The sequence below is a fragment of the Meleagris gallopavo genome, chromosome 1 (genome assembly GCF_000146605.3).
Source record: "Meleagris gallopavo isolate NT-WF06-2002-E0010 breed Aviagen turkey brand Nicholas breeding stock chromosome 1, Turkey_5.1, whole genome shotgun sequence".
NCBI classification, from domain to species: domain Eukaryota; kingdom Metazoa; phylum Chordata; class Aves; order Galliformes; family Phasianidae; genus Meleagris; species Meleagris gallopavo.
In genome coordinates, this window is record NC_015011.2 from 56,860,478 (window position 1) to 56,885,723 (window position 25,246).

The 25,246-nt window shown below is 40.1% G+C and overlaps 2 protein-coding genes across 5 annotated transcripts; one reads left to right on the forward strand and one right to left on the reverse strand.

Moving 5' to 3' along the window:
* Positions 1-343: 343 nt before the first annotated feature.
* On the reverse strand, positions 344-8,481 carry LOC104912015 (ATP-dependent DNA helicase Q1-like). Of its 4 annotated transcripts, none has more exons than XM_019615961.2 (5): positions 8,259-8,481; positions 7,051-7,109; positions 4,847-4,920; positions 2,628-2,825; positions 344-576 (listed from the first exon to the last, which is right to left on the reverse strand). In XM_019615961.2, exons 3-5 carry the CDS (start codon positions 4,860-4,862, stop codon positions 359-361), a joined length of 432 nt encoding a protein of 143 aa, XP_019471506.1. In that variant the 5' UTR covers positions 4,863-4,920; positions 7,051-7,109; positions 8,259-8,481; the 3' UTR covers positions 344-358. The 4 variants fall into 4 exon arrangements, with proteins under 4 accessions (XP_019471506.1, XP_019471502.1, XP_019471507.1 ...); XM_019615957.2 differs by having other exon boundaries at positions 8,249-8,481; XM_019615962.2 differs by lacking the exon at positions 7,051-7,109.
* A 191-nt stretch (positions 8,482-8,672) lies between these two features.
* GOLT1B (golgi transport 1B) lies at positions 8,673-21,098 on the forward strand. The gene is made up of 5 exons (XM_003202508.4): positions 8,673-8,830; positions 12,677-12,768; positions 14,473-14,651; positions 17,207-17,288; positions 18,673-21,098. The coding sequence occupies exons 1-5, from the start codon at positions 8,806-8,808 to the stop codon at positions 18,709-18,711; spliced, it is 417 nt and encodes a 138-aa protein (XP_003202556.1). The 5' UTR covers positions 8,673-8,805; the 3' UTR covers positions 18,712-21,098.
* Positions 21,099-25,246: the final 4,148 nt, after the last annotated feature.

The window sequence follows — 25,246 nt, forward strand, 5'->3', positions numbered from 1 at the left end:
AAAAAAAAAGAAGAACACCACAAATATTTTAGTAAATCTCTCTTTGCTCTTTTTTCTCTTGCTTAATGTCAGGTATCAGGGGAGGTTCAGGTTGGATATTAGGAAAAAATTTCTTCTCAGGAAGAGTGGTGATGCATTGGCACAGGCTGCCCAGGGGAGGTGGGGGAGTCACCATCCCTGGAAGCATTCAAGAGCTGTGTTGATGTGGCACTGAGGGACGTGGTTAGTGGGCATGGTGGGGAAGGGCTGATGGCTGGACTAGATGATCTTTGCAGTCTTTTCCAACTTTAATGATTCTGTGATTAGACACCAATGCAACGTGCATTCTCCAAAGAACTTCATAAGGGGGAAGCTAAATTCAGTTGTTTATATATAGCCCCTCCTCCTCATACATACCATCAGAACAGACAGCTGGTAACTGATAACAAAGGCTCTTTCCACCACCTGTAGGCATGACAAGAAATATATCCTTTCCTGCCATTGTAGCATTTACTGTTTCAAGCTGCAAAGATCTAAACTTCTGGAGTTTAAACTTGTTTTGCAGTGCAGTTTTTATCTTCTCATACCATGGAAAATCTGTAAAGGACAAAAAATGCATTTTTACCCATTTTCCTAAAATATAAGAAATGGTAACTTACATATACAGTAACTAGAGTAGAAATTGACACACCTTTAGATGCAAGAGTTTTCAAAGATTCAATAAAGGCACAAAACCCAAGTCTGTATAACCTAATTTCTAGTAGGTGTACCTTTGAAAACCCTATGCAAATGCAAACATGATCCACCTCCAGACTAAGGGCTTTCATTTACATACTAATGCTAAAAACTCACAAACAGATGAAGCACTTTAAAATGCTAATGATTAAGTCAATTGGTTAGTATAAAATTAAAGGGAAACAAGAAGCCCATCCTGAAAATAAATAAAAGCAGACATGGAGTCCTACAATAGCCTTAATACACAGTTGTCCAAATGCCTCCTTCATACAAATGCAGTCATTGCAAGTAAGATAATGAAAACAGGTTTATCATTTGTTCCATGTATTCCAGAGATAATAAGCTTTGGGACTTGAGGTAGCATTATTTCCTAATTTACAGAGATCACAGCTAAGTCTCAGGGCTCTGTGAGAAAAAGGAAAGCCTCCCATTGATTTCAATGGACTCTATACTGAGAACAAGTTTTGCTATGCTTCTTATTCAGTACATACAAATGCAGCACTTGATTGAAAAAAAATGTTAAGTTTTAAAGCACAGGAGAAAAGACACCCAAAATATATCATCTTTTTCAATAGTACTGATCTGAAATTACACAGTGTCAGTAATAAAAGTGAAGTTAAAGAGGAGGAAAGTGATAGTGAAAAGATTTATTTGAATTTGCTAGTCATAACACGGTCCAAACCAATCAGCTATCCAGGTCTTCAATTAATGTTCACTTGAAAAACAGCACTTCCAAAAGAACAGCAGCCCTCACACCACCATTGGACATTTGTAACTTGAACTAAGTCTACAGTACTAACGTTTTCTACAATATATATACATATTTTTTTAAAGTCAGCATCTATCAAATTTGCATCATTAGGCAAGATAGTGGGGCTACATAACCCACAGTAAAACCACAGGTGTCCTACCCATTCAAGCAAAAAGAAACGGAAACAGTAAGAAGCAACTTTAAGAATGCAAGATTGTTATTGATAAAACCTGAAAACATCCAGAGTAATTATTTCCTGTTTATTTTTTTTATCAAAAAATAAGCACTGCAATGTATACAGATTTACTCTTGGATTATTACTGCAAATACAATTAAGCTGAGACTTTGCATCAAGAATAAAAGTAGTTGTGGTTTAACCCAACAGACAGTTCAGCACCACACAGTTGCTCATTCACTTCCCTCTCGCAGTAGGATGGGGAAGAGGATTGGAAAAAAAGCAAAGTAGAACTTGTGGGTTGAGATAAAAACTATTTACTAAGAAGAAAGGGAAAAGGAGAATTATAATAGAAATTATAATAATGTAATACATATTTACAAAACAAGTGATTCACAAAACAATTCCTTGCCATCTGCCAACAGCTCTGAAGCCAGCCCTGAACAGCAACACCCCCATCCCCAGCCAACTCCCCTCAGTTTTATAATTTCCTCACAGGATGTCATGTGGTATGGAATATCCTTTTGGTCAGCTGCCCTGATTCTGTCCCCTCCCAGCTCCTTGTGCAGCTTCAGCCTCCTTTCCTAGCAGGACAATATAAGAAGTTGAAACCCCCTTAAGCTGTTTATAGCACTGTTCAGCAACAACTAAAACACTGGTGAGTTATCAACACTGTTTGTCTTCCAAAGAAAAACCATAGCATCCTACCAGACAGGGGAAAAAAAAAAAAAACAACTGTGCCCCAGCTGAAACCAGGACAATAGTTATAAAAGGCCATTCTTCTACACTAGAAGAACTCAGCCTACAAGAACTCAGATTAGTGTTAAATTCCTAGTAAAGTCAGCACAAAATTATCCTGTGTAAGATGGTAGGCCACCCATCTGAACAAAATAGAATGGAACAATATAACTATCCAAACAGAACTGTGTACAAACGCATTTTACCCCTACTAAATTAAATGACTTCTATGTTAGAATATTTGCAAACCTGTTTTGTTCCATGCCTCAACTGAGGTTTCGGTCTCCTTACTTCCCCCTGCTGCTGACTCTCCTGAGGATTGCTTTATCAGCTTTTTTAATGTCATCTTCTTTTGAATGAGTTCTTGCTGTTTATCCAGCAGCTCCTGAATCTGCATCTCCACTGCCTGCAGCTCATTTTCAATGGAAAGCAGTTCATCCTCTAGCACTGACGCCAAAAACAAGGCAAAGGCAAAAAATATTAATATGAATAACGTATTTCACATGTTGATTGAGAACAATCAAAATTAAACACAAACCAAGAGCATCTAGAGAAAAAGACAGCATGCTAAACCCACTGGTACGATTACAACATCTTAATTTTTGTATGTACCATGTAAAAATACTTCACAATGCTTAACGAGGTATTTCATATATTAGCAGGCTGTATGAAAGCACTTATGTACTCTCTCCATTGTCACCTCTGACACAGTGTATGCGATATGCAACACTAGCACTGACTACATTCATTAATAGAGAAAAAGTACATCACTATCTTATTTCTCAGAAGTGGAGTCTCTAAAAATATTTGCCTTTGTTTTATTTTCAGTAGATGTAGGTTGGGAAATGAAAAGCAAATTGCATCTGCCTGATATTAAAGCTGAAAGAGTTACAATGAACACAAAAAGCGTACTCCAGCCAGTTGCAGTGTGAGCTCAGTGTTAAAACATTTTTAGTAGACTGCATTTACAAATAAGAACCAACTTTAACCTCAGAAAGCACAAGTCTTCTGAAGATGGAAATAGAGACATTAGCAGGAAGCTATGTTTCATGCACTCACATCTTATCTTTGGTGCAGATCCAGAGCATTTGCTAAATGTCAAGGTTTGAACACGGAGGACTAAAGCTTTTTGTGAACATAAGCCATTCTTCAGATCTGAAAGAGCTGAAGCAAACAATCCCCAAATGCCTGACTTAGAGAAGTGAAACTTCGGCAGGAATTTGCCTCTATACATCCTTACGTGCCTCTACGTGAATTATAGCTTGCATTAGGAATGGTGTGGTGAGCAGGTCTAGGGAAGTAATCCTGCCCCTGTAATTGGCACTGGTGAGGCCTCACTTCGAGCACTGTGCTCAGTTTTGGGCACCTCAGTACAGAAAGGACATCGAGGTGCTGAAGCAAGTCCAAAGAAGGGTATCAAGGCTTGTGAAGGGGCAGCTGAACAAACTGGGGACACTTAGTCTGAGGAAAAGGAGGCTGAGGGGAGACCTTATTGCCCTCTTCCAATATCTGAAAGGTGCTTACAGCGAGAGTGGGGTTGGTCTCTTCTCACTGGTGACAGGATGAGGGGAAATGGTTTCAAGTTGCACTAGGGTAAGTTTAGGTTGGATATCAGAAAAAACTTCTTTACAGAAAGGGTTGTTAAGCACTGGAATAGGCTCCCCAGGGAGGTGGCTGAGTCACCATCCCTGGATGTGTCTAAAATCCATTTGGATGTGGTGCTCAGGGACATGATTTAGCGGAGGGTTGTTAGAGATAGAGTAGTATGGTTAGGTTGTGGTTGGACTTGATGATTTTCTTTTCCAGCCTGAGCAATTATATGATTGTATGGGCTGTGCTCTAGAACTCAACCCCATCAGATGAAAAAGTAATAACACAGTATGTCAATCATGTACCATCATTTTCAAGCCAGGCTAGAAAAGCATAAAAAATATATTTTTTTTTCTCCAAAATACTAGGTTTGGTCCAAACATAGCAGATATGATGAATTGCTTACAGGAAGAAAAATGTTTCATATGCAAAAAGCTTTACAAATGGCACAAAATGAGGATATTTGTCTTCCAAAAAGCCCTCTGTTATTCAGCAGGAAGAAGCTGAAAGTGTCTTATAATATGAAGCATATTCTCAATACACTTAAAGCTAAGTAATTTCCTTGGAAAATCAACTTCAATTTTAGTTTTTATTCTAAGAAACAAAAACATTACGCAGTTTAAAAACAAGAAACCAACAAAAAACACAAACATGGTAGGATGGTTGGACCAGATGACCTTGAAATGTCCCTTCCAATCCAAATCATTCTACTACTCTATGAAGACATTTTTTTCTTCAAATCTGAAGTACAACAACATAGACCTGATACTCTTTTCTGCATACATCAAATTCCTATAAATAACAATAAATAAATCAGATGATCATGTCTGTTAACCAAAAGACAGCAAAATGAACACAGAGTGCTAATTTTGGATTACCTTCCACAGCTGTCATCTCTAGAGAATACAGAGGGCTATCCTCAGGAGAATTTACTTAACCAAGTAACTGTCAACTAAGAATAAAACAAAGAAGAAAAATTTCATTAGTAATCCTTCTAAAGCTAGAACATATTTACTGCAAGCAATTTGTCAATATATGAGGTGCTAGTAGAACAGGTTAAGCACTGGTACATTTAACCCAACTATAACAAATATCCCCAACTATATGAGAACACATTTTTTCCCCTACTGCTAAAGGTGTAGGGGACTTCACACAGATGTGAAGTTACAAACAGCTCTTAAGGTTACACAGAGCCTTAGGCTATAAAGATCTTCCAAATGGAATTGAGAGATTTTTGACCAAGACTAAAATTTTATGGAAGTCTTCCTCATCCCTTTAAACAGATGCATGGTGTAATTTAGACAGGTCATTCAACCACATTAGAACTACCTTTTTTTTCAATTCTGTTGAACTACTGTTCTACTTCACAGAAAAATCAGAACAAATTACAGTGCATCCATTAGAAAAATACCCACAATAACACATAGAGGATCTTCCAGGAAGAAGTAGAAAGACAATTTGGTTAGAGGAGGAAGATTAGATCATAAACGAGACAAACTTAGAAATCTAATTGCTGGCTTAACTTTTGAATGACACCCTTTGTTGTAGTATATGCTAGTAATATTAATCTTAAGAAGCTTAATATTCTCTAAACGTTCGGTAATTCTCAACTATTTATTATATATGCAGAAGTCAAATCTGAGGGAAGGTGAAACAGAATTCAGAAGACCTTCACTAAAGCTAATCCTAAAGCAAGAGATATTTTACTCGGTTCCTACAAATAGGACAAAAATGTATTTAAAAAAATATGCAAATTAGGGACTGAATTTGTCAGATGATGTTGTATTTTAGAAGAAGTTGAAGGTTCACACTTCAGAGAAAAGCTGACAGTATAACACAGCAGCGTGTCCACATCTCCTACAAAATCCAAGTCACACAGTTCTCCCTCCATCACCTGCCACTTGCGAAAGATTATTTGGAAACGTTAGCTTCTTCCAAGAACAGAGCAAGTAGGGACACGTAGAAAATCAGTAGCTATGGAACTGATACACTGTAAATGTAATATACTTCTATTCTCCAAAAATGAATGCAATCATCACAAACATCGCTATGCTGATAGCTCATTAAACATAAGACATTTTCTTATTGAAAGAGTGGGAAGTGAATGGAAGCGACCTAGGAAAGTAACCCCTTGTGCTGCTAAAGCTTTACAAGTCTTTAGTTCAGCTCCTGCCTCTAAAAGAAGCATTCAGTATACCTTATAATTGATTCTGTACCAACACTGCCAGCAAAGAACCCATTTGACTCCCAAATACGCAGCTCTTAAGACAATGAATAAAGACAAACTCATATCTCATAAGCCATTAGTGGATGAAACATAAGTGGAAGCATTCCACCCTGTAGGCAGTTGTACCCTACTGTAAAAACAGTAAAATTACTACAATCATCCCATTATACCCTTTCTTAAACAGCCCTCTGGAGAGGAGAAAGGCTGCTAACCCATGCCTAAAGCACGTTAGTGATATGTGTCACTTGTGGCCCTGAAGATTTAAATGTGTCCCATCATTGGCAGCTTTCCTACCTCACCTTCTATGCAGCCTCAAATAAAAGCCCATCAGTCCAACTCTAACAAGAGCAATGCTAATAGGATGTGATCAAGAAAGCATCCTTACAGTTACCCTGGGCTGCATCAAAAGAGGGGTGGCCAGCAGAGCAAGGGAGAGGATTGTTTAAACACTGGGCTGTGCATGGAACAGGGATGGAGTAGAGCTTCTGTGGGGAATGGCGCTGTGCATGAAATGGGGCTGTGCATGGACTGAGGCTCTACATGAGCACCATAAGGCTGGGGGATGAGCATGGTGCTGTGCGTGACTTTAGGGTGTGGGTAGTAATGGAAATGGAGACGGGGTTGTGTTGGAGCTAGGGATGGAAACAAGAACAGGACAGAGCTCCAATCCTCCCACCCACACATCCACCAGGGTCAAGGATGGTGCTGGGGCTGCAGCCCCCAAAACCTGCTGTGCTCCACAATGGGGCTCTGTCCTTTCTCCCCTTTCTTTTGCCACCTTTATACCCACAAAACCAATGATAAGAATCAAACAAACACATACATGTATTTTCTCATGCATGCACATATAAGTACCTAGAAGAGCTCTGTAAAGGCATCTCCTTATCTTGCCTCACAGAAATAGCAGATCTGCTCTAAAAGATAATAATAATAATGTATTAATATAATACTATTAATAACAATATTATTAACAATAACAAAAAAGGATGGGAAGAAAACTGTTTCTCACTCAGCTTGCAGCTGCAGTGAAAGGGTTCGGGCACAGCAGTGGCATTTTTGGTGTGCTCTGGTCCAGCTTCTTGTTAGAGGGGAAAGAATAAACCATGCCTTTCAGAACTCATTCATCTCCCCCCACACTTCTTTAAATAAGAAATAAATTTAATTCACACGTGGTATATGCGATCACTGACAGAAATAGTGCAAGTCTGTGTTTGGGCATTGGATCCACCATGCTGCATCAACTGAGTTTGAGTCAATGAACTTTATGGGTCCCTTCCAACTGAGATATTCTAAGATTCTATGAGTGTTCTCCTGTACTCCGCCCTCATGAGGCCCCATATGGAGTACTGCATCGAGGTCAGGGCCCCCAGCACAAGAAAGATGCAAAGCTGCTAGAACAGGTTCAGAGGAGGCCATGAAGATGATGAGAGGGCTGTAGCACCTCTCCTATGAAGAAAAACTGAGGGAGCTGGGCTTGTTCAGCCTGGAGAAGAGAAGGCAGCGAGGTGATCTAATTACAGCCTTTCAGTACCTAAAGGGAACCTATAAACAGGAGGGGAATCAACTCTTTGAAAGGGTTGATAACTGCAGGACAAGGGGAAATGGTTTTAAGTTGAAGGAGGGAAGATTTAAGATGAGCGTCAGGGGGAAGTTCTTTACAGAGAGAGTGGTGAGGTGCTGGAACAGGCTGCCCAGAGTGGATGCCCCATCCCTAGAGGTGTTCAAGGCCAGGTTGGTTGGGGCCCTGGGCAGCCTGAACTGTTCGTGACCGGGGTTGGATCTGAGTGAGCTTCAACGGCCCTTCCAGCCCAAGGCACTCTGTGGTTGCAAATACTAAGGGAATAAAACCCACAATAACGCCTTTCCTTAGAGACAGCTCCCTCACTCAGCAATAAAACCCAACACAGTGAGGGTACTACGGTTAGGCTGCAGTTGGACTTGATGATCCTTGAGGTCCCTTCCAACCTGCGTAATTCTATGTTTCTGTGATTCTAACACGTACACCTATAACCTCTCACTGAGAGAAAAATAAGTAAAACAAGCTGGAAGATACCTGAACTCACAGGGAGAAGGGTGCACCACCTGCGGGCAGAGCATTCCGCAGACACTCGGGCAGCGCCCACCTCAGCGTAGCGAGTCCCGCACCTCCCGAGGCCCGTGACGGAACCGCTGCGACCACGCGTGAAACCTCTGGCCGCGCCTCGCTTCTCTACGCCCCGCTCCCACGCGTCCACACGCACCCCACGGCTACCGCGCCCTCCCACCTGCCGGCCGGCTCCCCAGCTCCGCCCCTCCCCTGTCCCCTACTTCCGCTGCCGGCTCCCCTCAGCCAATCGCCTACAGCGAGACGAGCGCGAGTATCACCACGTGCTGGCCTCTTCCCCAATCCACGCCGACGTTACGAGCCTCCCGCTCGTCGGAACGAAAGCGGAGGGGTGGAGCCACTCGAACAAGGCGGCTGCTAATTGGGAGCCGACCCGCCAATCGACGCTGTCCTTTCAGCCGGCGGCGAGGCGAAGGGGGCTGCGTGTTTCCGGAAGACGTGGCCGTTGTCGCCCTGCTCCTGCCGTTCGGTTCTTTCTCCTTTCCCGTTGTCGCCCCGCCGCCACCATGATCTCCCTCTCGGACACGCAGAGTGAGCGCCGCGCCCTCTCCCCATTGGCTCCCGGTGGGAGGGGAAAGCGGGTCTCCCGCGGCGGTGTGCCCGTCGGTAATCGCTGACGGGAGGGCTGGGTGAGCCCGGCGTAGGGCCGCACGTGACGGACCCAGCCGCGCCCTTTGTTGGGGCTTCCCGCTTTCGGAGTGTGGGCGAGGAGCGGGGCCGGGCGGTGCGGTGGGGTCGCTGGGGATGTCCGGCGCAGGTGGTGCGTGCCGGCGGTAGGGGTGTGCGGGCCGAGAGGGAGCTCAGCTGCTGCTGTCAGCATCGCCGTGCTTTGGGGGGTGCTATGGATGCGCTCGTACCTTGGAACAGCGGTACTGATGGGGCTCGTGAGGTAAAGCTGAAAGTGAGGGGGGTGTAAGCTTAGAATAGAGCTTCTCGGGGCCCGCCCAGCATCTTCAGGTGGGCGTTGGTCAACAGCGCTGCTGCTGCCGGCGTCTGCTTTGGATGTGAGGTGTTTCACGGTGGTGGTGTTGCTGCCTGGCTGTAATGGCAAGAAGAGAATGAAATGAAAGAGAATGAATGAAAGCTGACTGGTACGCAAAAGTGAGAATTGCAGATGTCTGTTATCCCGTATGCCTCCGTGTGGACGTTAATGGCTTTGAGTAAATACATGTCAGTGTCTTTACTGTTTCTTTTAACTTCGTTACTGAATGGAGTGTTTGCAGGTGACATAGAAGGACTTTTAAGGTGAGCAGCGGGCACTCAGTCTGAAGCGAATGAAGAACAGCTTGGATCTGACAGTAGTTTTGCTTTCCCTAACTAGGAATAGCTGGGATTAAAGATGCTGAAAGGGAAATTGAAAGAAATCAGAGGGCTTGTAGGCATTGAAACTGCAAAGAAAAGGAGAACGTCATTCTTTTATTCAAGTTAATGTATCATGTATGATACATTCTCAGTGTAGTTATCATAAAAGGAAATTAGTGTTGTAAAGTTGCTTGAAGGAGGACAAGTGTGAAAGCTGTAGGGAAAGGAAGTTTAACTTGATAGCAGAGCACTGAAAACACTGGTGAGCCAGCTGAGGCAAAGGATGTAAGTGGGAAATAAAGCAGGTTAGCAACACACAAGGTTAATGACTTCCTGAGAAATTCAGGTGCTATGCTCTGCTACTGGAATGGATGTTAAATCTTAGGGCTAATTGTTAGGTGTATAATGTGTTAAAGCCTTGTGGGCTTTGCTTTTGCCCATTCCCCCGTTGTCCCATCCAAAGTATTCACTGGGAAAAAGAGATCTGTTCAGTGTTTGTACTTGTCTTAATTTCTTCTTGGGGCACTGAGCTAACTCCTGCTCCTCCTGACTCTGTTGGCTTTAACTCAGAGCTGAGAGTAGTATGTGCAGTGTGAAGCTTTTGAATTTCAGCATTTTTCTAGGATATTTCTTCAGATGTTTTGAAACTCACTTCTGTTTGGGAAAATACAGAATTGTAACGCAAAAAAAGTGCATCAACCTTTTTTCATCTGGACTGCAGTGCATACTTATTTTTATAAAAAAGATAGAGGATGTGTAGTTCTGTCCCTTAACTTTCATAACCAGTCTATCTTAAGACTTAGTATTTGCTAAGAGATTTTGATGCTTTGCTGCACTACTCACACGATTCATGGGGTTTCTGTAGGAACACTGAGAATGTGTTGATGCCTCCCCTCTGCAAGTTGTAGTTATTAAAGGATAACTATCACATGGCTGGGATGTGTACCTGCATTTCTAGACCTTGAAAAAGCTGTATTTGAGTGATATATAGGAAGGCTTTTATGGTATGGGAGAAAGCATTCTAACAATAGTTTATGCCCGTCATAAAACTTCCTAGCTTGTTGTTTGCCAAGACTACAAAAGGACAGGGCCAGATATACTTGACTTGGTGTTCTTTGGAGGAAAAAAAAAACAAAACTAACACAGTTCTGATGTGATTGGATTGGTAACATTTACTTGAAATGAGTCCAGAACTACTACCCTCTGTTGCTGTTATCTCATCTGCTTTCAGCAGTAACTTTGGGATGGTGAGAATGGTGGGCATTTTTTTCCTGTGCTAACGAGAGAGTACGGTTGATTTCTAACGGGAAACTGAACCCGCTGTGGCAGTAAGTGGTTACAAATGTTTTTCAAGCGAATACAGAAGTGTTAGAGCTGTAATTGTAGCAGCTGTTGGGAGTCAGCCTCTCTTTCTTGCTCGCACCCCACTTTGTGCTGTGTCTGAAGAAGGAATGAGTACTTGCTTCCCGTGGCAGCATATTCATATTATTGGCAGCTGGTAATTCCTTTGGAATCCTGCCTCTGAGTGTTTTCTTTCCAGAATACAGATTGTTTCTGCTCTTCTAAAGTAAAGAGCACTAGAAGAAAGGGCAGACTACAATTCCTACGTTAGTTTCAGTCAGTTGATTCAGTGGAGGTGCAATTTGCAATTCATTGTTCGTTGCAGTTCATTGTAAGAAAGTACTGTAAATGTCTGCAGAGAGGTAATTGTCTGATAGTGGTTTTAATACAGAGCAGTTAAAATGCTCATAGTAAAGCTTGAATGTGGCAGACTTAATACCATGATTTAATACCATGTGGTCAGCAACCTTGCTGAAAGAAGAAGTTGGGGAATCTGGACGTTGCTGTAACAAATCTCTTTACTGTGAGCTGTTTGGGAATTTTTTGTTGTAAATTTAGCATCTGAAATCGACACTGTTATGCTCCTTCATTCCTGAGCTCTTCAAGCAATGTTAAATGATCTGTGTTGCAGGCAAAAGAGCAAATAAAATACATTTAGATATCTCTTCCAGATTTAGTTTGGCTAGCGGTATCAGCGAAGGGCTTTTTGTTTGTTAGGCCACACAAAAATACTGACATCTTCAAAGTATACTGGATTGCCAGCCTGCCTGTATAAATACTCTTAATGAATGCTGTTTTTGCTAGCTATGTGTTTGTCCTGTAGATTTCTAAATTCTCCAGTCACGATGGTGAGTGCATGGATAAACACCAAAGCTTTTACAGCTAAGATTGCTTCTGTTCCTGTTATTTCTTGTATTCAGTCTGTGTGAGAGTCACAGGAAGGCCATAGACGTTTAATTTTGAAGATGTGATGTACTTCTGTGTATGTTCTTCAAAATACCTCGGAGACTATTGTCAAATGGTAGTATTAATCATAGCCTGGCATTTCCAGACAAACAAATCTTCTATCCTGCCCTTGCCTATCCAATATTCCTTGAACGACCCTACTGACAAGCAGAGCTCAGAGATAGATACCATCTACGAGTTCTGTGAAAACTGACAGCTGGCAGGAGACCCAAGCTAATGTTTAACAGCCATCAGCATGTGTTACATGGAAGGAGCCTGCAGCATTAATCTGTGTTGTATTTAATCCGGAAGTTGGGAAAATGGGATTGCCATGCATGTAACGTGGAATGTGAGGTCTCAGGAGGACGAGGTACTTGCGTGTTTGCAAGAAGCATTATGGGATAAGAGTTGCAAATAGAAAACAAGGTTTTATTATCTGTTCCCAAAATAATCCTTGCTAGCAGTAAATCAAAATGGATGTTTGCCATAAGTGTACATCCATACATGCTTTTGTTGCATTCAATTTTAGTATATTGTTAAATTGATTCTTTTTATGATAAGCAGCTCCCAAACATCTCTCTTTCTGGTATTGAAATTACTGGTTTGTACAAATCTAGCTTTATTTGTATGTTCAGGGAAATTTTTAAGTAGTCATGAAATAGTCTGTGAGCTTGCCTATGAATTTAAACTTTCTGTGTGTTGCATCTTCCAAGTTAGTATCAATTTCTAAGCATGAGTTTTTCCTGTTACCATGTTATGTAATATACTTAATTTTATTTCTCCTTGCAGAGATCGGAATGGGTTTAACAGGTTTTGGAGTGTTTTTCCTTTTCTTTGGAATGATACTCTTCTTTGACAAAGCTCTTCTTGCTATTGGAAATGTAAGTGTGTACCTTTTGGTCTTAAATTCTGCTCTGCTTAAAATGAAGTATATAATATATTAAAAATAAACTTAAAAAATGATATATTTTCAAATAGAAACTGGGTCGTAAAAGATACTGTGGTAACTTAGTATAAAGGAAGAGTTATGCGCAGTGATCTGACTGAATCATTTTCCCTGATTAACATTAGAGCAGCTCACATCAATCTTGATGTTGTATCTCCAGGTCAGGCCTGTGGTATGTTGGTCTGACAAGCAGCAGCTTGTCCTCCAGTTATGCTGATGCAAATAAGATTTCTAGATTAGCTATTATTACTCACACTTTCTTTTTATGGTCTTGTAAGGTAACTGTAAAAGCTAGGTGTCTATTTGGATAAGAATGCTGATGGTGTGCTTTGTGCACTCTGTTAAATGCAGTTTTGCTGTGCTTTATTAGGATGGAGAGAAGCATGAATTGCTGGTAATGGCTTAGGAGAGCAGATCACCACAACAGAAAGCTGAAATATCTTCAGTTTTTACCAAAATGAAGTTTTCGCTTAAGCGGGATAGAAAATAAATCCTAGGGCAGGTACTTAAAATAACAAAGTAAAATAACATTGTGTTTTCTAAATCTGATATTGCTGTGTCCCAGCTGTTCTCAGCTTTGCCAGCCAGCCAGAGAGCACAGCTTGATAGAGATTTGTGTCCTCTTTTGATAACCAAAAAGCTGTGATCAAAATGGACCAGTTTCATTCTGTGATAGCAGCATCAAATACTGAGGTTTGTTGGATGGAAACTCTATAAATGCTCTTTGAATTTGGGTGCGCACTGAAAGAGTAGAGAATAAAACAGTGCTTATATTGTCGTGTTTCTAAGATAAGGTAGAAATGCAAAATCCAGTTTGGGGAAAATAATGAGAATGTAGGTAGGAAGAGACAGTGAAAGGCAATGTGGTAACCAAGGATAATGCAAGAAAAGTTACTCTATCATTAGAGGTAAGTTTGATTATAAAAGAGAAGAGAAGGGGTAAAAGGTGATAAGTAGTTTCATATTTGTGGTTTGTGTGGTTTTTTTTTTGTTTTTTTTTTACATAACATGAACTTGAATTTCATCTGTTAGAGATTATATCTCAGATTTTACTCATAACTTTCCAGAAAACATGTTGCCCAGATGTATGCTTTCAGAATGAAGTAATGATCTGCTGCTAAAGGACACTCAAAACAGTTTTAGTTAGGCTGGGCTACTGTGATGATGGTCAGCCTACACTGGAACTAGTGGATAGTAGTAGCCTGTTACACAGACAAAATTAAGGAAGATAGCTCATAATGCCCTTCAGCTTTTTTCTTGTTTTGCCTTTGCAATCATCGGCACAAGCTATTGGAGATGACCATTATGGGGTGCTTCTGAGCACGTCTGTTCCCAGTTTTAGGAATCTTAGCTGTTAGTGGTACTAAACTTCAGTACTGACTGCAGGTAACGACTGTATTTATGTTACAGGAAAGACAGCTGTTGTCACCAGGTCTTCTGACATGATTATGCTTGTTAGAGACCACGAAGGTAGACTGTCACTAATCACTAACAAGTTCTCTCATTATTAATCTTGATATTAGAATGAGTTGTGCAAAAATGCAGTCTAATTTTATAGATTAATAATATGTGCTTGCATTCTAAACTTAGGAATGTATTTAGCTGTGTTCTTGATTTGGTTGGTTTTTGTCTCTTCTAGGTTTTATTTGTGGCTGGCTTGGCTTTTGTTATTGGTTTAGAAAGAACATTTAGATTCTTCTTCCAAAAACACAAAATGAAAGCAACGGGCTTTTTCCTGGGTGGTGTGCTCATAGTTCTGATTGGTTGGCCTTTAATAGGAATGATTCTTGAAATTTATGGGTTCTTCCTATTATTCAGGTAAGACTTGCTTCAAAATTGCTTTTTATATTGGTGTATTGAAGAGCACATGTACTTGCTTAGCGTACTGTATGGCAACTGGGAAAACATTCTTTGAGTGTTCACTTTTGATAGATTTTGTTTAAAGCTGTGGGGTTACATTTGCAAGAGGTGAAGAGGTTCCAGGACTCAAATTTGCTGATGTTGGCGAGGCAGATATCAAACTGACTTTTGGCAACATAGCTTGTATCTAATCAAATGACTGTACAGCTTTAAAATATTTGGGAGATCAAATTGTGCTACAAGTGCCAAGTTTTAAGTATTTCCATATAAAAGAAAACTAAAATGCCTGTGTTTTGTTGGTTGAGTTGTTGGTTGTTTGGCTTTTTTGGTGGAGAGTTTGTTCTTTGAATTAATAAATGAGACAAAATATGTGCTTACAAACATCTTAGCCTCACAACCTTGCTATTTGATTTCCATGGTAGCCTTGGTGAGGAGGTGGCTTCTGTGATGTGTTGCTATACTTGTGCCCTGTTTGCAGTGTATGAAATGCTAGTTCTGGTTACTGATGTCTGAAATGGCTTAAACATTTGTTTCTCCTCTATGTAGATGTTACATACTTAATAACATTACAACAGATATGTTGCATCTGTTACAACATGTCATTTAACTTATAATTAACGGTAAGGGTGAAAGAACCTGGGTTGTTGCAACATACCGTTTATTTCCATGGTGAAGTTCCATACTTCAGAAAACAAAGTAGAAAGTGTGTTCATAGAAGCAAGAAGGGAAGCTTTTGTTGGTTCCTGGACTTCTATTTTGAAGATAAAATTCCATCTAATGCTTATTTATTTAACATAAGGCCGACAGAATTGTTATCCCAAAGTCACTAGGACTACATCTTACCCTGAAAAGTGTCAACAACTGATAAATAATTCCAAATGAATTTTTAAACTTGTCTCTAAACAACTTTTTCTACTTCTTAATACTTGCTAAGATTTGTATCTCTTGTTACAGTGCTAGTTACTACTTCAAGCAAAGCTCTTTGTTTTGCTTCAGACTTGTCAATGTCAACTGTAATTATGTTTTTGGGAACTTTTTGTGGGCAGGTGCACTGTATTATACTTTATTCAGTCTCTTGATTTATTTTTTTAGACCACTAAAACAGTTCCACCAGAATTTTTGTGTGTAGACAGTTCTCTTGTATAGTTGGACTTCTTGTATGAAGTCATCTTTCATACTCTGTAGAAGAAATTGCAGAGACTCTGTTGTCCACAAAGCAAAGGTTTTTGTTACTGGTAGCCAGGAACGCTTAAACAGTTAATAATGATAGCAGAGATTTTTACTTAATATACGTTTTACTGCAGTGAGAGAGGTGCAGCTGTGATTTTACTCTGGATTATATCGAGAATGTCCTTCCCTTTATTTAGCGTACTGCCAGAAGTTTCCTATCAGAGCTTCAGTTCTTTGCCTTTACGCATTCAAATTGCATTCCCTGGAGACAGCTAGTACAGTACAGTCTCTTTTATCATAGTCTAAACTGCTCTCAGAGCCTTGTTCAGATCAAAGATATCCAAAGTTCTTGTTAAAGATGCTATCCTAACTATAATGACTATTTTGCATTCTTGGCTACACCAATTATGTCTGTCTGTTAAAAGTGGTTTGTGTGCCCTGCATCATGGTATGTAGGTTCAGTGTAATGATCTGGTACTTAAAAAAAAAAAAAAAAGTAAATAGATAGCCCACGGAGGAGGGAGGACTTACTGGTATTGATATGATCCAACAAATCGTTTTTACCAGCAAGAGGATGGTGAATAGTGAAATTCCTCTGGTCAGACATGACGGGTGGATTTAGATGCCAACCCTTATTCTGTGCTGAGAAGTGTATAGCTCAGCAAGAGAACTTAGAATGCCAGTACCAGCTGAATTGCTGCGGTTGACTTCAGACAGCTGAGATACTGTCACAGAAAATCCTTTTTCCTGCTGCAGGGACAAACTGGCAGTGCAGGGGCTAGACCATGCCAGCTATAAAAGGCAGCAACTCCTGGCTCGTTATTCGAATTTCTGACATTACATATATTTGTCAATTATGTGAGTGCACAAACATGTTGTGCTTAATTTTCATTAGTCGATTAAACATTGCTATACCTGGTTTCAAAGGGATTACCTAGAATTACCTTTCAAGTGTTTTTTACATTGGATATAGGAAGATGAGTGATATTGCAAGAATGTATTTCCTATAAGGTTAAAAAATTTTTATCTCAATGTTTGTAATAATTTTGAGAAAGTAGATGGGAACATCAGTTCTATTGACTAAGTTGGATATTCATCCCTTAGTTAATTCTCTGAACAGCTGATTCTGAGGGTTGCCAACTATGAGGAAGATGTTTATCTCAATTTAAAATAATATTTTTTTGTTTGTTTGTTTTTTTTTTTTCTTTGCTGAATGTCTGCTCATGTATTTGGTGAAGTAATTTTCAGTGAAGGAATTACAGGACTTGAATTTCCATTTCTTCAGAGAACATTAGAATAGTTTGTTTATAAAAACTAATACAATATTTTTATCTAACCTAAAGGGGGTTCTTTCCTGTGGTGATTGGCTTTATTAGAAGAGTTCCAGTCCTTGGTTCTCTCTTGAATTTACCTGGTATAAGCTCGGTAAGTGTTTGGCACTTAAAGTAAAATGTAAGGCTTTTGCTATTTTTCCTATTTCATTACTATTGCAGTAGCACAAATGCATTGGGAATAAATCAGATACAGCTTTTAGAACAATGAATTTGAGTGTATTACTGCATAGTTTTGCACTGTACAAATAACCCTCGTTCCCAGTGAGAGGCTTTCAAATGTGAAAGAACACCACCTTTGCAGAAGCTGCCCCTGCTTAAGCCTTGTAAAGGGGAAAGAGCCCTGGATTGTGAGTCAGGATTGTGACTATGAATACTGGTTCCTGCCTCACTGCTGGCCCTGGGTGACCACAGACAGGCAAACCATGCAACTGTTCTGTGCCTCTTCTCCTGCCTGTCAGATGAGAGAGGCATTTCTCCTCTGTGTGCAGTATCTGGATGTATCTAAGAAAAGTGGCCTGTAGTAACAAAGAGGTTTGCGCAGTGTTAATTTGCAGCTTGCATGGTGAATCCAGAAACTCTCATTATGCATAATCATTCATCAAGTACAACATTTACTCAGGCCTGCTGTAACGGATTGATTCTTGGCTATTTACTAAGCTTTGTACTTCTTCAAATGCAGTTTTCCATTTTCTTAACTAAGTAGCCAGGGATTTGAAGGCAGTAAACGGGTGCCAGAAAGATGGTAATCTAGGTAGGGTATTTTGGTCAACTGCTTTTACTGTGATAATTTCTGTATGTATTTTAACACAAATGTTTTAAATGTTTTAAACCTTGGTTTTGAAAGCTATAGTTTTAATAGCTACTGCTTAAAAATCAATAGGGGATGGTAACGAAGAGATGTATCAGTCTGTATTTTAAAAATTAGTTTTCAAGATCATCTGTTCCAATTGTACAGCTTAGGCCACGTTCTGGCTCATCGTTCATGATCAATTGAATGTTTTACTTGTCAATTGATCTTGTCTACTCACGTTTAATTTGATCATAATGGGGTTAAATCTTGTTTTAAAAAGATAATTGTTAATGTTTTATTCAAAGCCTACGTAGGCTCAGAAGAGAATCCACAGTAATGGTCAGTTGAAATATCTTACTTGGTCTTCTAATGCATGTGTGGCTGATACCGCATTGTTTTGTTTTAATCATTAAGCTAGCAGTGGTATCTGTATTCTTCTATTTCCTTTTTCATTCTCTTGCATCTTCGTGTTGCACTGTTAATGTCTTATATGAGAAAACATGTCATGTAGAAACACAGTTGCAATGCAAGATTTTTAATTTCACAAACTTAAATCATGAAACCGTGGTGAGTACTACTCTCATTTTCAGTCACATACCAACTGTGCAAACAGCAAGTTGCATTTGAGGCTAATTAAATTGTACATAAGTGTATTGTAGCTTAAAATTTCTTTTCTTTTTTACAGCTTGTAGATAAAGTTGGAGAAAGCAACAACATGGTATAATGACGAGAGGGCAGAAGACTGATTCTAAACTTATTGTATTATTTATAAAATCCTTTTGAAGAATACTCAGCACAAAGATTAAGTTGTGTACAAAGGAAAGGCTTGTAACATTCTTTACATAACAGTTTAAATTAAAATGTATAGTCGACAGTATACATTAGAAGCTTGGCAAGTATGCTTCTAGGAAAAGTAACTCCAGAGTTCAGGAAGTAAACTGAAGAGGTGAAAGTCATGGAATAACTCACATTACAACTGTTCAGGACTGTGTGTGTTGGTTTTGGAAAAGGTAATGAACCCTTCCGAATTTAAAGGTGCCTGTACTTTACCTCCTTATTGTGAAGGTGCAGTAGAGCAAACAGGCCTCCATTTTTAAGGTCACTCCAACTTATCCAACCTTCTTCTTGTTACCCTCAGAATGCAAAACAAACAACAAAAAAAAAAAAGCAGAGTACAGAGAACTTTTTGTGTAACAAGAGATGCGCCTTTGCATGAAAGTTGAGATGACTATTCATCTCTAAGTATATTATGACTAAAAAGGAAATCCTGCACACTTCTGTTGTATGCATTTCTGTAAATATGTGGTTGAAATAAAACATTACGGTAATGTTTCAAAGCCAAATGTAAGTTGATTGTATTTGCCTTCCATTTTGGAATGTGCAGAAGGTCAGTCTTCAGTAACTTCAGTCTTAAGTGTTGGTTCCGAACATGTAGAGTTCAACAGGGAACTCTAGAAACTGACTTACACTCCTTCCAGTTTGTTCTTCTTGAGTCCTGTTATGTCTGCATCCAGGTGGGAATGTAGCCCCTTCTCACTAACGAGAAAACTTCAAAATGTGTTTAGGTTTTAAAAAAAAAAAAAAAAAAAATGCACTTGGTTACAGTGCTGACATGAATCTTGTGAAATGTATCTTATCAAAATAGGACCTTTCGTTTTTAAATGGTTTGAAGCTAAGGTTTCTTTGTTTATTCTGGAACTACAAGTTGACGTTTATTTTTTACAGTAATAAAATGAAAACTTAAAACTCTGTGTATGTGAGTCTCTGGGGAGCAAATTTAGTAAATGGGCTAATTAACAATCAAGTGCCAATCTCAATGTTGCATAACTTGTTCCTTGGGTTATCTTCAAACCTTCAAATAACTCAAAACCTGTATCTGTCATAACAACAACTTAGCTGTTGCCTGGAGTATATGTCCCCCACTAATGCAAAGGTCACATTTCTGCTTCTCTTGGAATGTTAAACGTTGTGTACTTTCAATAGTTACAGCTATAGATACCTAACAAAAAGTGATCATTAAGAAAACTGTATTTATGAAGGTTTTGGGGTTTTCTGTTTTAATGATCTTTTTCCCTTCAAATGTAATCCTGAAAGCTTACTGAAATGCAATGATAGTATTTCAACTAGCTGTGTAGTCTTAAAAGCCTAATGACTGATTTTATTATTATGCAGTTAAAATTGGTATTTTTTCAAAAAATCTTTTAAGAATTCTCAGATACTGTTTTGGAAGTTGCTACAAAGCTTCTTGTGTAAGGCATGAGTGTTTTCTCATTGCAACTGCATTAATGGCTGTGACCTAGTGTTTCTAACTCCTATATTTAATTAGTTTCCTTCTCAAACAGGCACCAAATGATTTACTGGGGGAAAAAAAATGCCATGACAGTTAGAGTGAACAGTATCTGAGAAGACACATCAGTGTTTTCTTGAATGTTTATATGAAAAAGTTGGCTATATTTGCCTGATAGCATGTGTTACATATGGACTAAATGTGACTTGTGGCTCCTACCTCAAGAGATGAACCAGTTTTAACTGTTCCTGCAGATCTGTTGTGTGTTAAATGACTAGAAATAACACTACAGCTGTTCAGCAAACTCATCATGTTTGCTTTGGTAGAGCAGTAGCCTGTACTGTGGGAATCAAGTGCTGTTTAAAGCAGTGTTCATCATTTACATTACAAGTCAGCTACCTGAAGATTTTTCTTGTCTTTTGAAAAGTAAGCTGATGGGACAGGTGGATTACACCACGTGACTGGAGCTCTAACTGAAAGCAAATAGCTTGGTAAGCTGAAGTTCTTTCATCGACAAGAAATCTGACATCTTTCAGTGGTAATGAATGCATTACTGTATATTATCTTCTAGCCCTCTGGAACTGAGATGTAGGCAGTTCATCTTGCTCCTGTTTAATTCTTTGTTTTAAATGAGAAGTCAATTTGTGTCAGTTTTGAACTGTTGTGAAATGCATCTGAGGGAACAAAAGGGTATGCTGAGTTTCACAGAGTCCTAATCCCTCAAGGTAATGTCTTTTACATGGTTTTGCCAAGATAAATGTGGGTGGCAGCAATGGTCTGAACTACTTAGCCTTAAATGTTTCTGTTGTTTAAAAAAAAAAAAATCTCTAACAGAAACATATTTGGAACGTTTCCTCTTTTAAATGTAATTTATAATTGCTGCTTTAAAAAAAATTGTAAGGGTGGATTTCATTCTGAGCAAATGGATACTGTAAATATACTTGTCATATCTTGAATAAATGGGTACCTTTTTCTATAATCTGTCTTTGTGTCTCTTTACACCTGAATGCTGAGAAAGCGTTTTGACAAGTTTTCCTTTCCTAAGGTTAAGGAGAACGTGCTTTTCCGTCTTATGGTGATTTTACTTTCATAGTGAATAGTCTTTGATTAATCTTGAAAGTTTGTCTCTTATAAGAATAAGCATTCTTTTACATAAGCATCTGCCTCTTGCTTTTGTAGGCATCTTCCTGTACATAATAGGGTGCTGCTTGTTCCCAGGGGCAATCCACTGACAATGCGTAACTTCCAGGTGAATAGGACATTCTCAATTGCAGTGTATGATGCTTGCCATTGTTTTGTTGCTCGCTACTGTGTAATCCTGAGCACCTTGAACTTTAGTACTTTGGTCAAAATCTGTTTCTGAAGACAAGAGCTACAACTGCAGTAACAATCTCAGCTTGTTTTTCATGTTCTAGTTTCAAACATCACAACATGAAAATCACAATTAGGTTGGAAACTTTGCTAAACTACCATGTCCTCTTCGTGCAAGAAGAGAGGAAATAAGTGAAAGTTTAGGAGAAAAAAGACTTGTCTAGAACTTAGAGCAGGTTCTGATCCCTCTATTTCAAGGACACAAGTGTGATCTCTGTATCCCAGAGAGTGGCCTGATAAGCAGGCTTGTTATTCTGTAGTGATGTGCAAGCTTGCATCCCACTGCTGTGGATTTTCAGAGAAAGTAGAACATCAAAGCAGGAATTTAAATTTGTTGTTGAGGTGTGTTTGTTCTAAGTGCTAGGTAGTGCTCTAAAAACTTAGTTTGACTAAAGTTCTAGCCTTTCTAACCAACTTTGCCAAAGCTAGTGTATCCTAAGAAATCCAAGGAGTTAATGCTTCCTGGTTTAAAAAAGAAAAAAAAATTCTAAGTGCACCTAGTTGTATCTGTTAAACTGTGAGAGATATAATCTAAATCTGTGTATGGTTTATGGCCAGTTACTTTCAGGGAACTGTTGCCATTTATTAACCAAGAATACTTTGACATTGTTATTGCTCACAATATGGTACTGCTATTTTAAGAGACTGTCAGCAAAGTTATAAAAGACATCTCTGCAGCAGACATCACAAGGCAAGACTTTATTTGATTACTTTAAAGCAATCTCCTTGCCAAGTTTCAAGCTAATTTCAAGATATAGGCTATTCTAGCCGCCACCTTTCTGGTTTGCTTAATTACAAAGCTGAAAAAGTAAAGTTTGCTTCCCTATAATGACTGTAGGTTTCCCTGCAGTCCTTTTTGATATGTTGCTACCAGCCCTTGGTCTCCATCTCTCTGGCTGCTACGTCCTGGCTTCCTTTAGCTATTATTTCTACTCTTCATGTTACCATCATTAGCCCTGACAGCACCAGTGTGCCATTTCCAGTCTTTTTTTAATAAACAGTTTTGGCTTTTGTGGCCCCCTACTGTTCTCAGCTTTACCCCTGTAGTATTGGTCTTGGTACATTAAAGCATCTTTCAGAAAACTTGCAACTCGTGCTTATTCTAACAGGGATTCTGCAGCTACTGTAATCCCCATATTTTTAATATGCTAACACATCCTCCTCAACTATGTGATAATTTGCAGAAAAAAATGACAGGACTGATGCGGAGTAATTTAGCGTGAAACTCATGATGCCAAAGTCGGGATTTGTAAACAGATCTTGAGATATATCTCCAAGATGCATGCGCGTGATAGAGCCGTCATTAGCATCTAATTTACCTGCACGCCTGGAAGTCTGCTCGCTGAAAGCTGTGTACCTGCCACCCGGCAGCGGGGCCGCCAGGGGGAGCTGCGAGGAAGAGAAACGTCGGGGAGAGCTTCCCAGAAACCCATCTCGGAAATTTTTGGTCAGCTTGCAGTATTTCTGTGGAGCCTCTGTAAATTTTAATTTAGACTGGTGAACTGCCTTGTAGTTTTAAGGCACAAAATGAGTGTTGAACTTTTTACAGAGAGCCACTCACTGTGAAACGCGTGGAGCTGGCCTGTCTCTCAGCTGGCAGCGTTCAAAGCAGTCATGCTGAAATTCAAGGATGAATGAGGAGAGTCAGCATTCAGCTTGCGACAATGCAGTTGCCTGACCGTCTTCCTTTCTCCAGTCATTCAAAAGCTCTTCCACTAAAATCAGAAAAAGCAAGATTTACTGTTTATACTGTTTTAGTGTAGAAGACATTTTTGGTTTAAAATAAAAAAAAATGGCCCCCTCCTTCCATCCCATTATGTCTTTGAAAGTATACGTTGTTTTCCTCTTCAAACAGAATCACAGAATCACGGTGATTAGAAGGTATTTCTGGAGATTATCCAGTGCAAACCCCCTGCTAAAAAAGGTTCCCTACCATAGATTGCACAGGAAAGCGTCCAGGAAGATTTAGACTCTCCAGAGAAGATGACCTCACTACCTCTCTGGGCAGCCTGTTCCAGTGCTCTGTCATCCTCAAAGTAAAGCATTTCTTACTCATGCTCAGCTGAAACTTCTCCTGTTCCAGTTTGTGCCCGTTGCCCCTTGTTCTGTCACTGGCCACCACCAAGAACAGCCTGGCTCTATTCACCTGACTCCCATTAGAGTCCCATTAGATATTTGTAATCATTGATAAAATCCCCTTCTCTGTCTTCTTTAGTCTGAACAGCCCCAGGTCTCTCAGCCTTTCTTTGAATGGAGATGCTTCAAGCTCCTCATCATCTCCACTGGACTCTCCCCAGCAGTTTCCGTTTTTCTTGAACAGGGGAGCCCAAAACAGCATGCAGTACTTCAGACATGGCCTCAGCAGTACTGTAAAGGGGGATGATTACCTCCCTTGACCTGTTGGCCACACAAGCACACTACTGTTTCATATCACTGTTGTGTGCATGCATGAGGATGTGCACGTGTGTCTCCAGGGGACATATGTCATGCCTCGCTACAGGCTGAATTTGGAAACATGGGAGCTGCAGTTGCACCTATAGGTGTGGGACAGAGACATCCAGGTATCCAGGGGGAACCAATTCCAGCAGACAAGCAGCAGGAATCGAATCCCCAAGTTCTTGAGCTTATCAAAGGCAGCAGCATTATAATATCCCTTAATCCTGTCCCTCTAGTATCAGGAAATGCGGGAACTACTGAGTCTTCCAGTGACCTGGCTGGCTGACTTTTCTGTTTAACTATCTAGTGTATGTGAAAGATTATGCTAAAATTGCAGCCTCCTTTCTTTCCCAACCTCACAAAATAAAAAGACAATAGCTTCGTTTCCCTTCTTCCATTTCTTCCAGCAGGTTTGGCAGGGGAAAAAGCAGCTTATGGTACCTTATGAATTACATCAGGTAGGGGAAAGTGGGCTGACAGGGAATCATCTCCCTTCCCTGAAAAGGTGGAAGAGTGGATCAGTTTTGACAAATGCTCTGGAATCACTTGGTAAGGATGCATTCGGTGGAGCCAGCTGAGGCGGTTTCTTCTGTGTGCTGGGCCTCTGCCCTGCTGTACAGCTTGCAGCTGCTCCCACACCATGCTTTCAGGCTCCACTAACACCTAACCTCCACCAAAAAGTCTCCTTGAAGCCCTCAGTCCATCAGCATTGTGGATGTTTTCTCTCCTAAGGTGTGGAGGGTGCTGGCCCCAGCCAGCAAAGCTGCATGGCAGGCAGCAGCTGAGGCAGGGTGGTCAGAACTTCCAGAATAGGCAGGAAGAACCTTCAAGCCACCTTGGTCACAACTGGGAAGGCTGTGAGGAGAGGCAGAAGGTGAGCGGCTATAAAATGAGCTGGAATCAACATTGGGAACAAACTCTGTTCCTGATTAACTCTTGGGTTGTTTTTCTTGCCTCTTGGGATAGAAATAAGTGACAGGCTCACAAAGTGCTTATTGTGTAAAAATGCTGTTTTCCCAATGGGTGGGAATGAAGCAGCACGAGGCATTGTGTTTGTTCCCAATTTCCATTACCCTTGCACATAAAAACCTTTCCCCTTCAGCCTTTTTCTTGGTGTTCTCCTGGTTGTCAGGTGCTCTGTTACCATGTTCCCCTTCATCTTTTT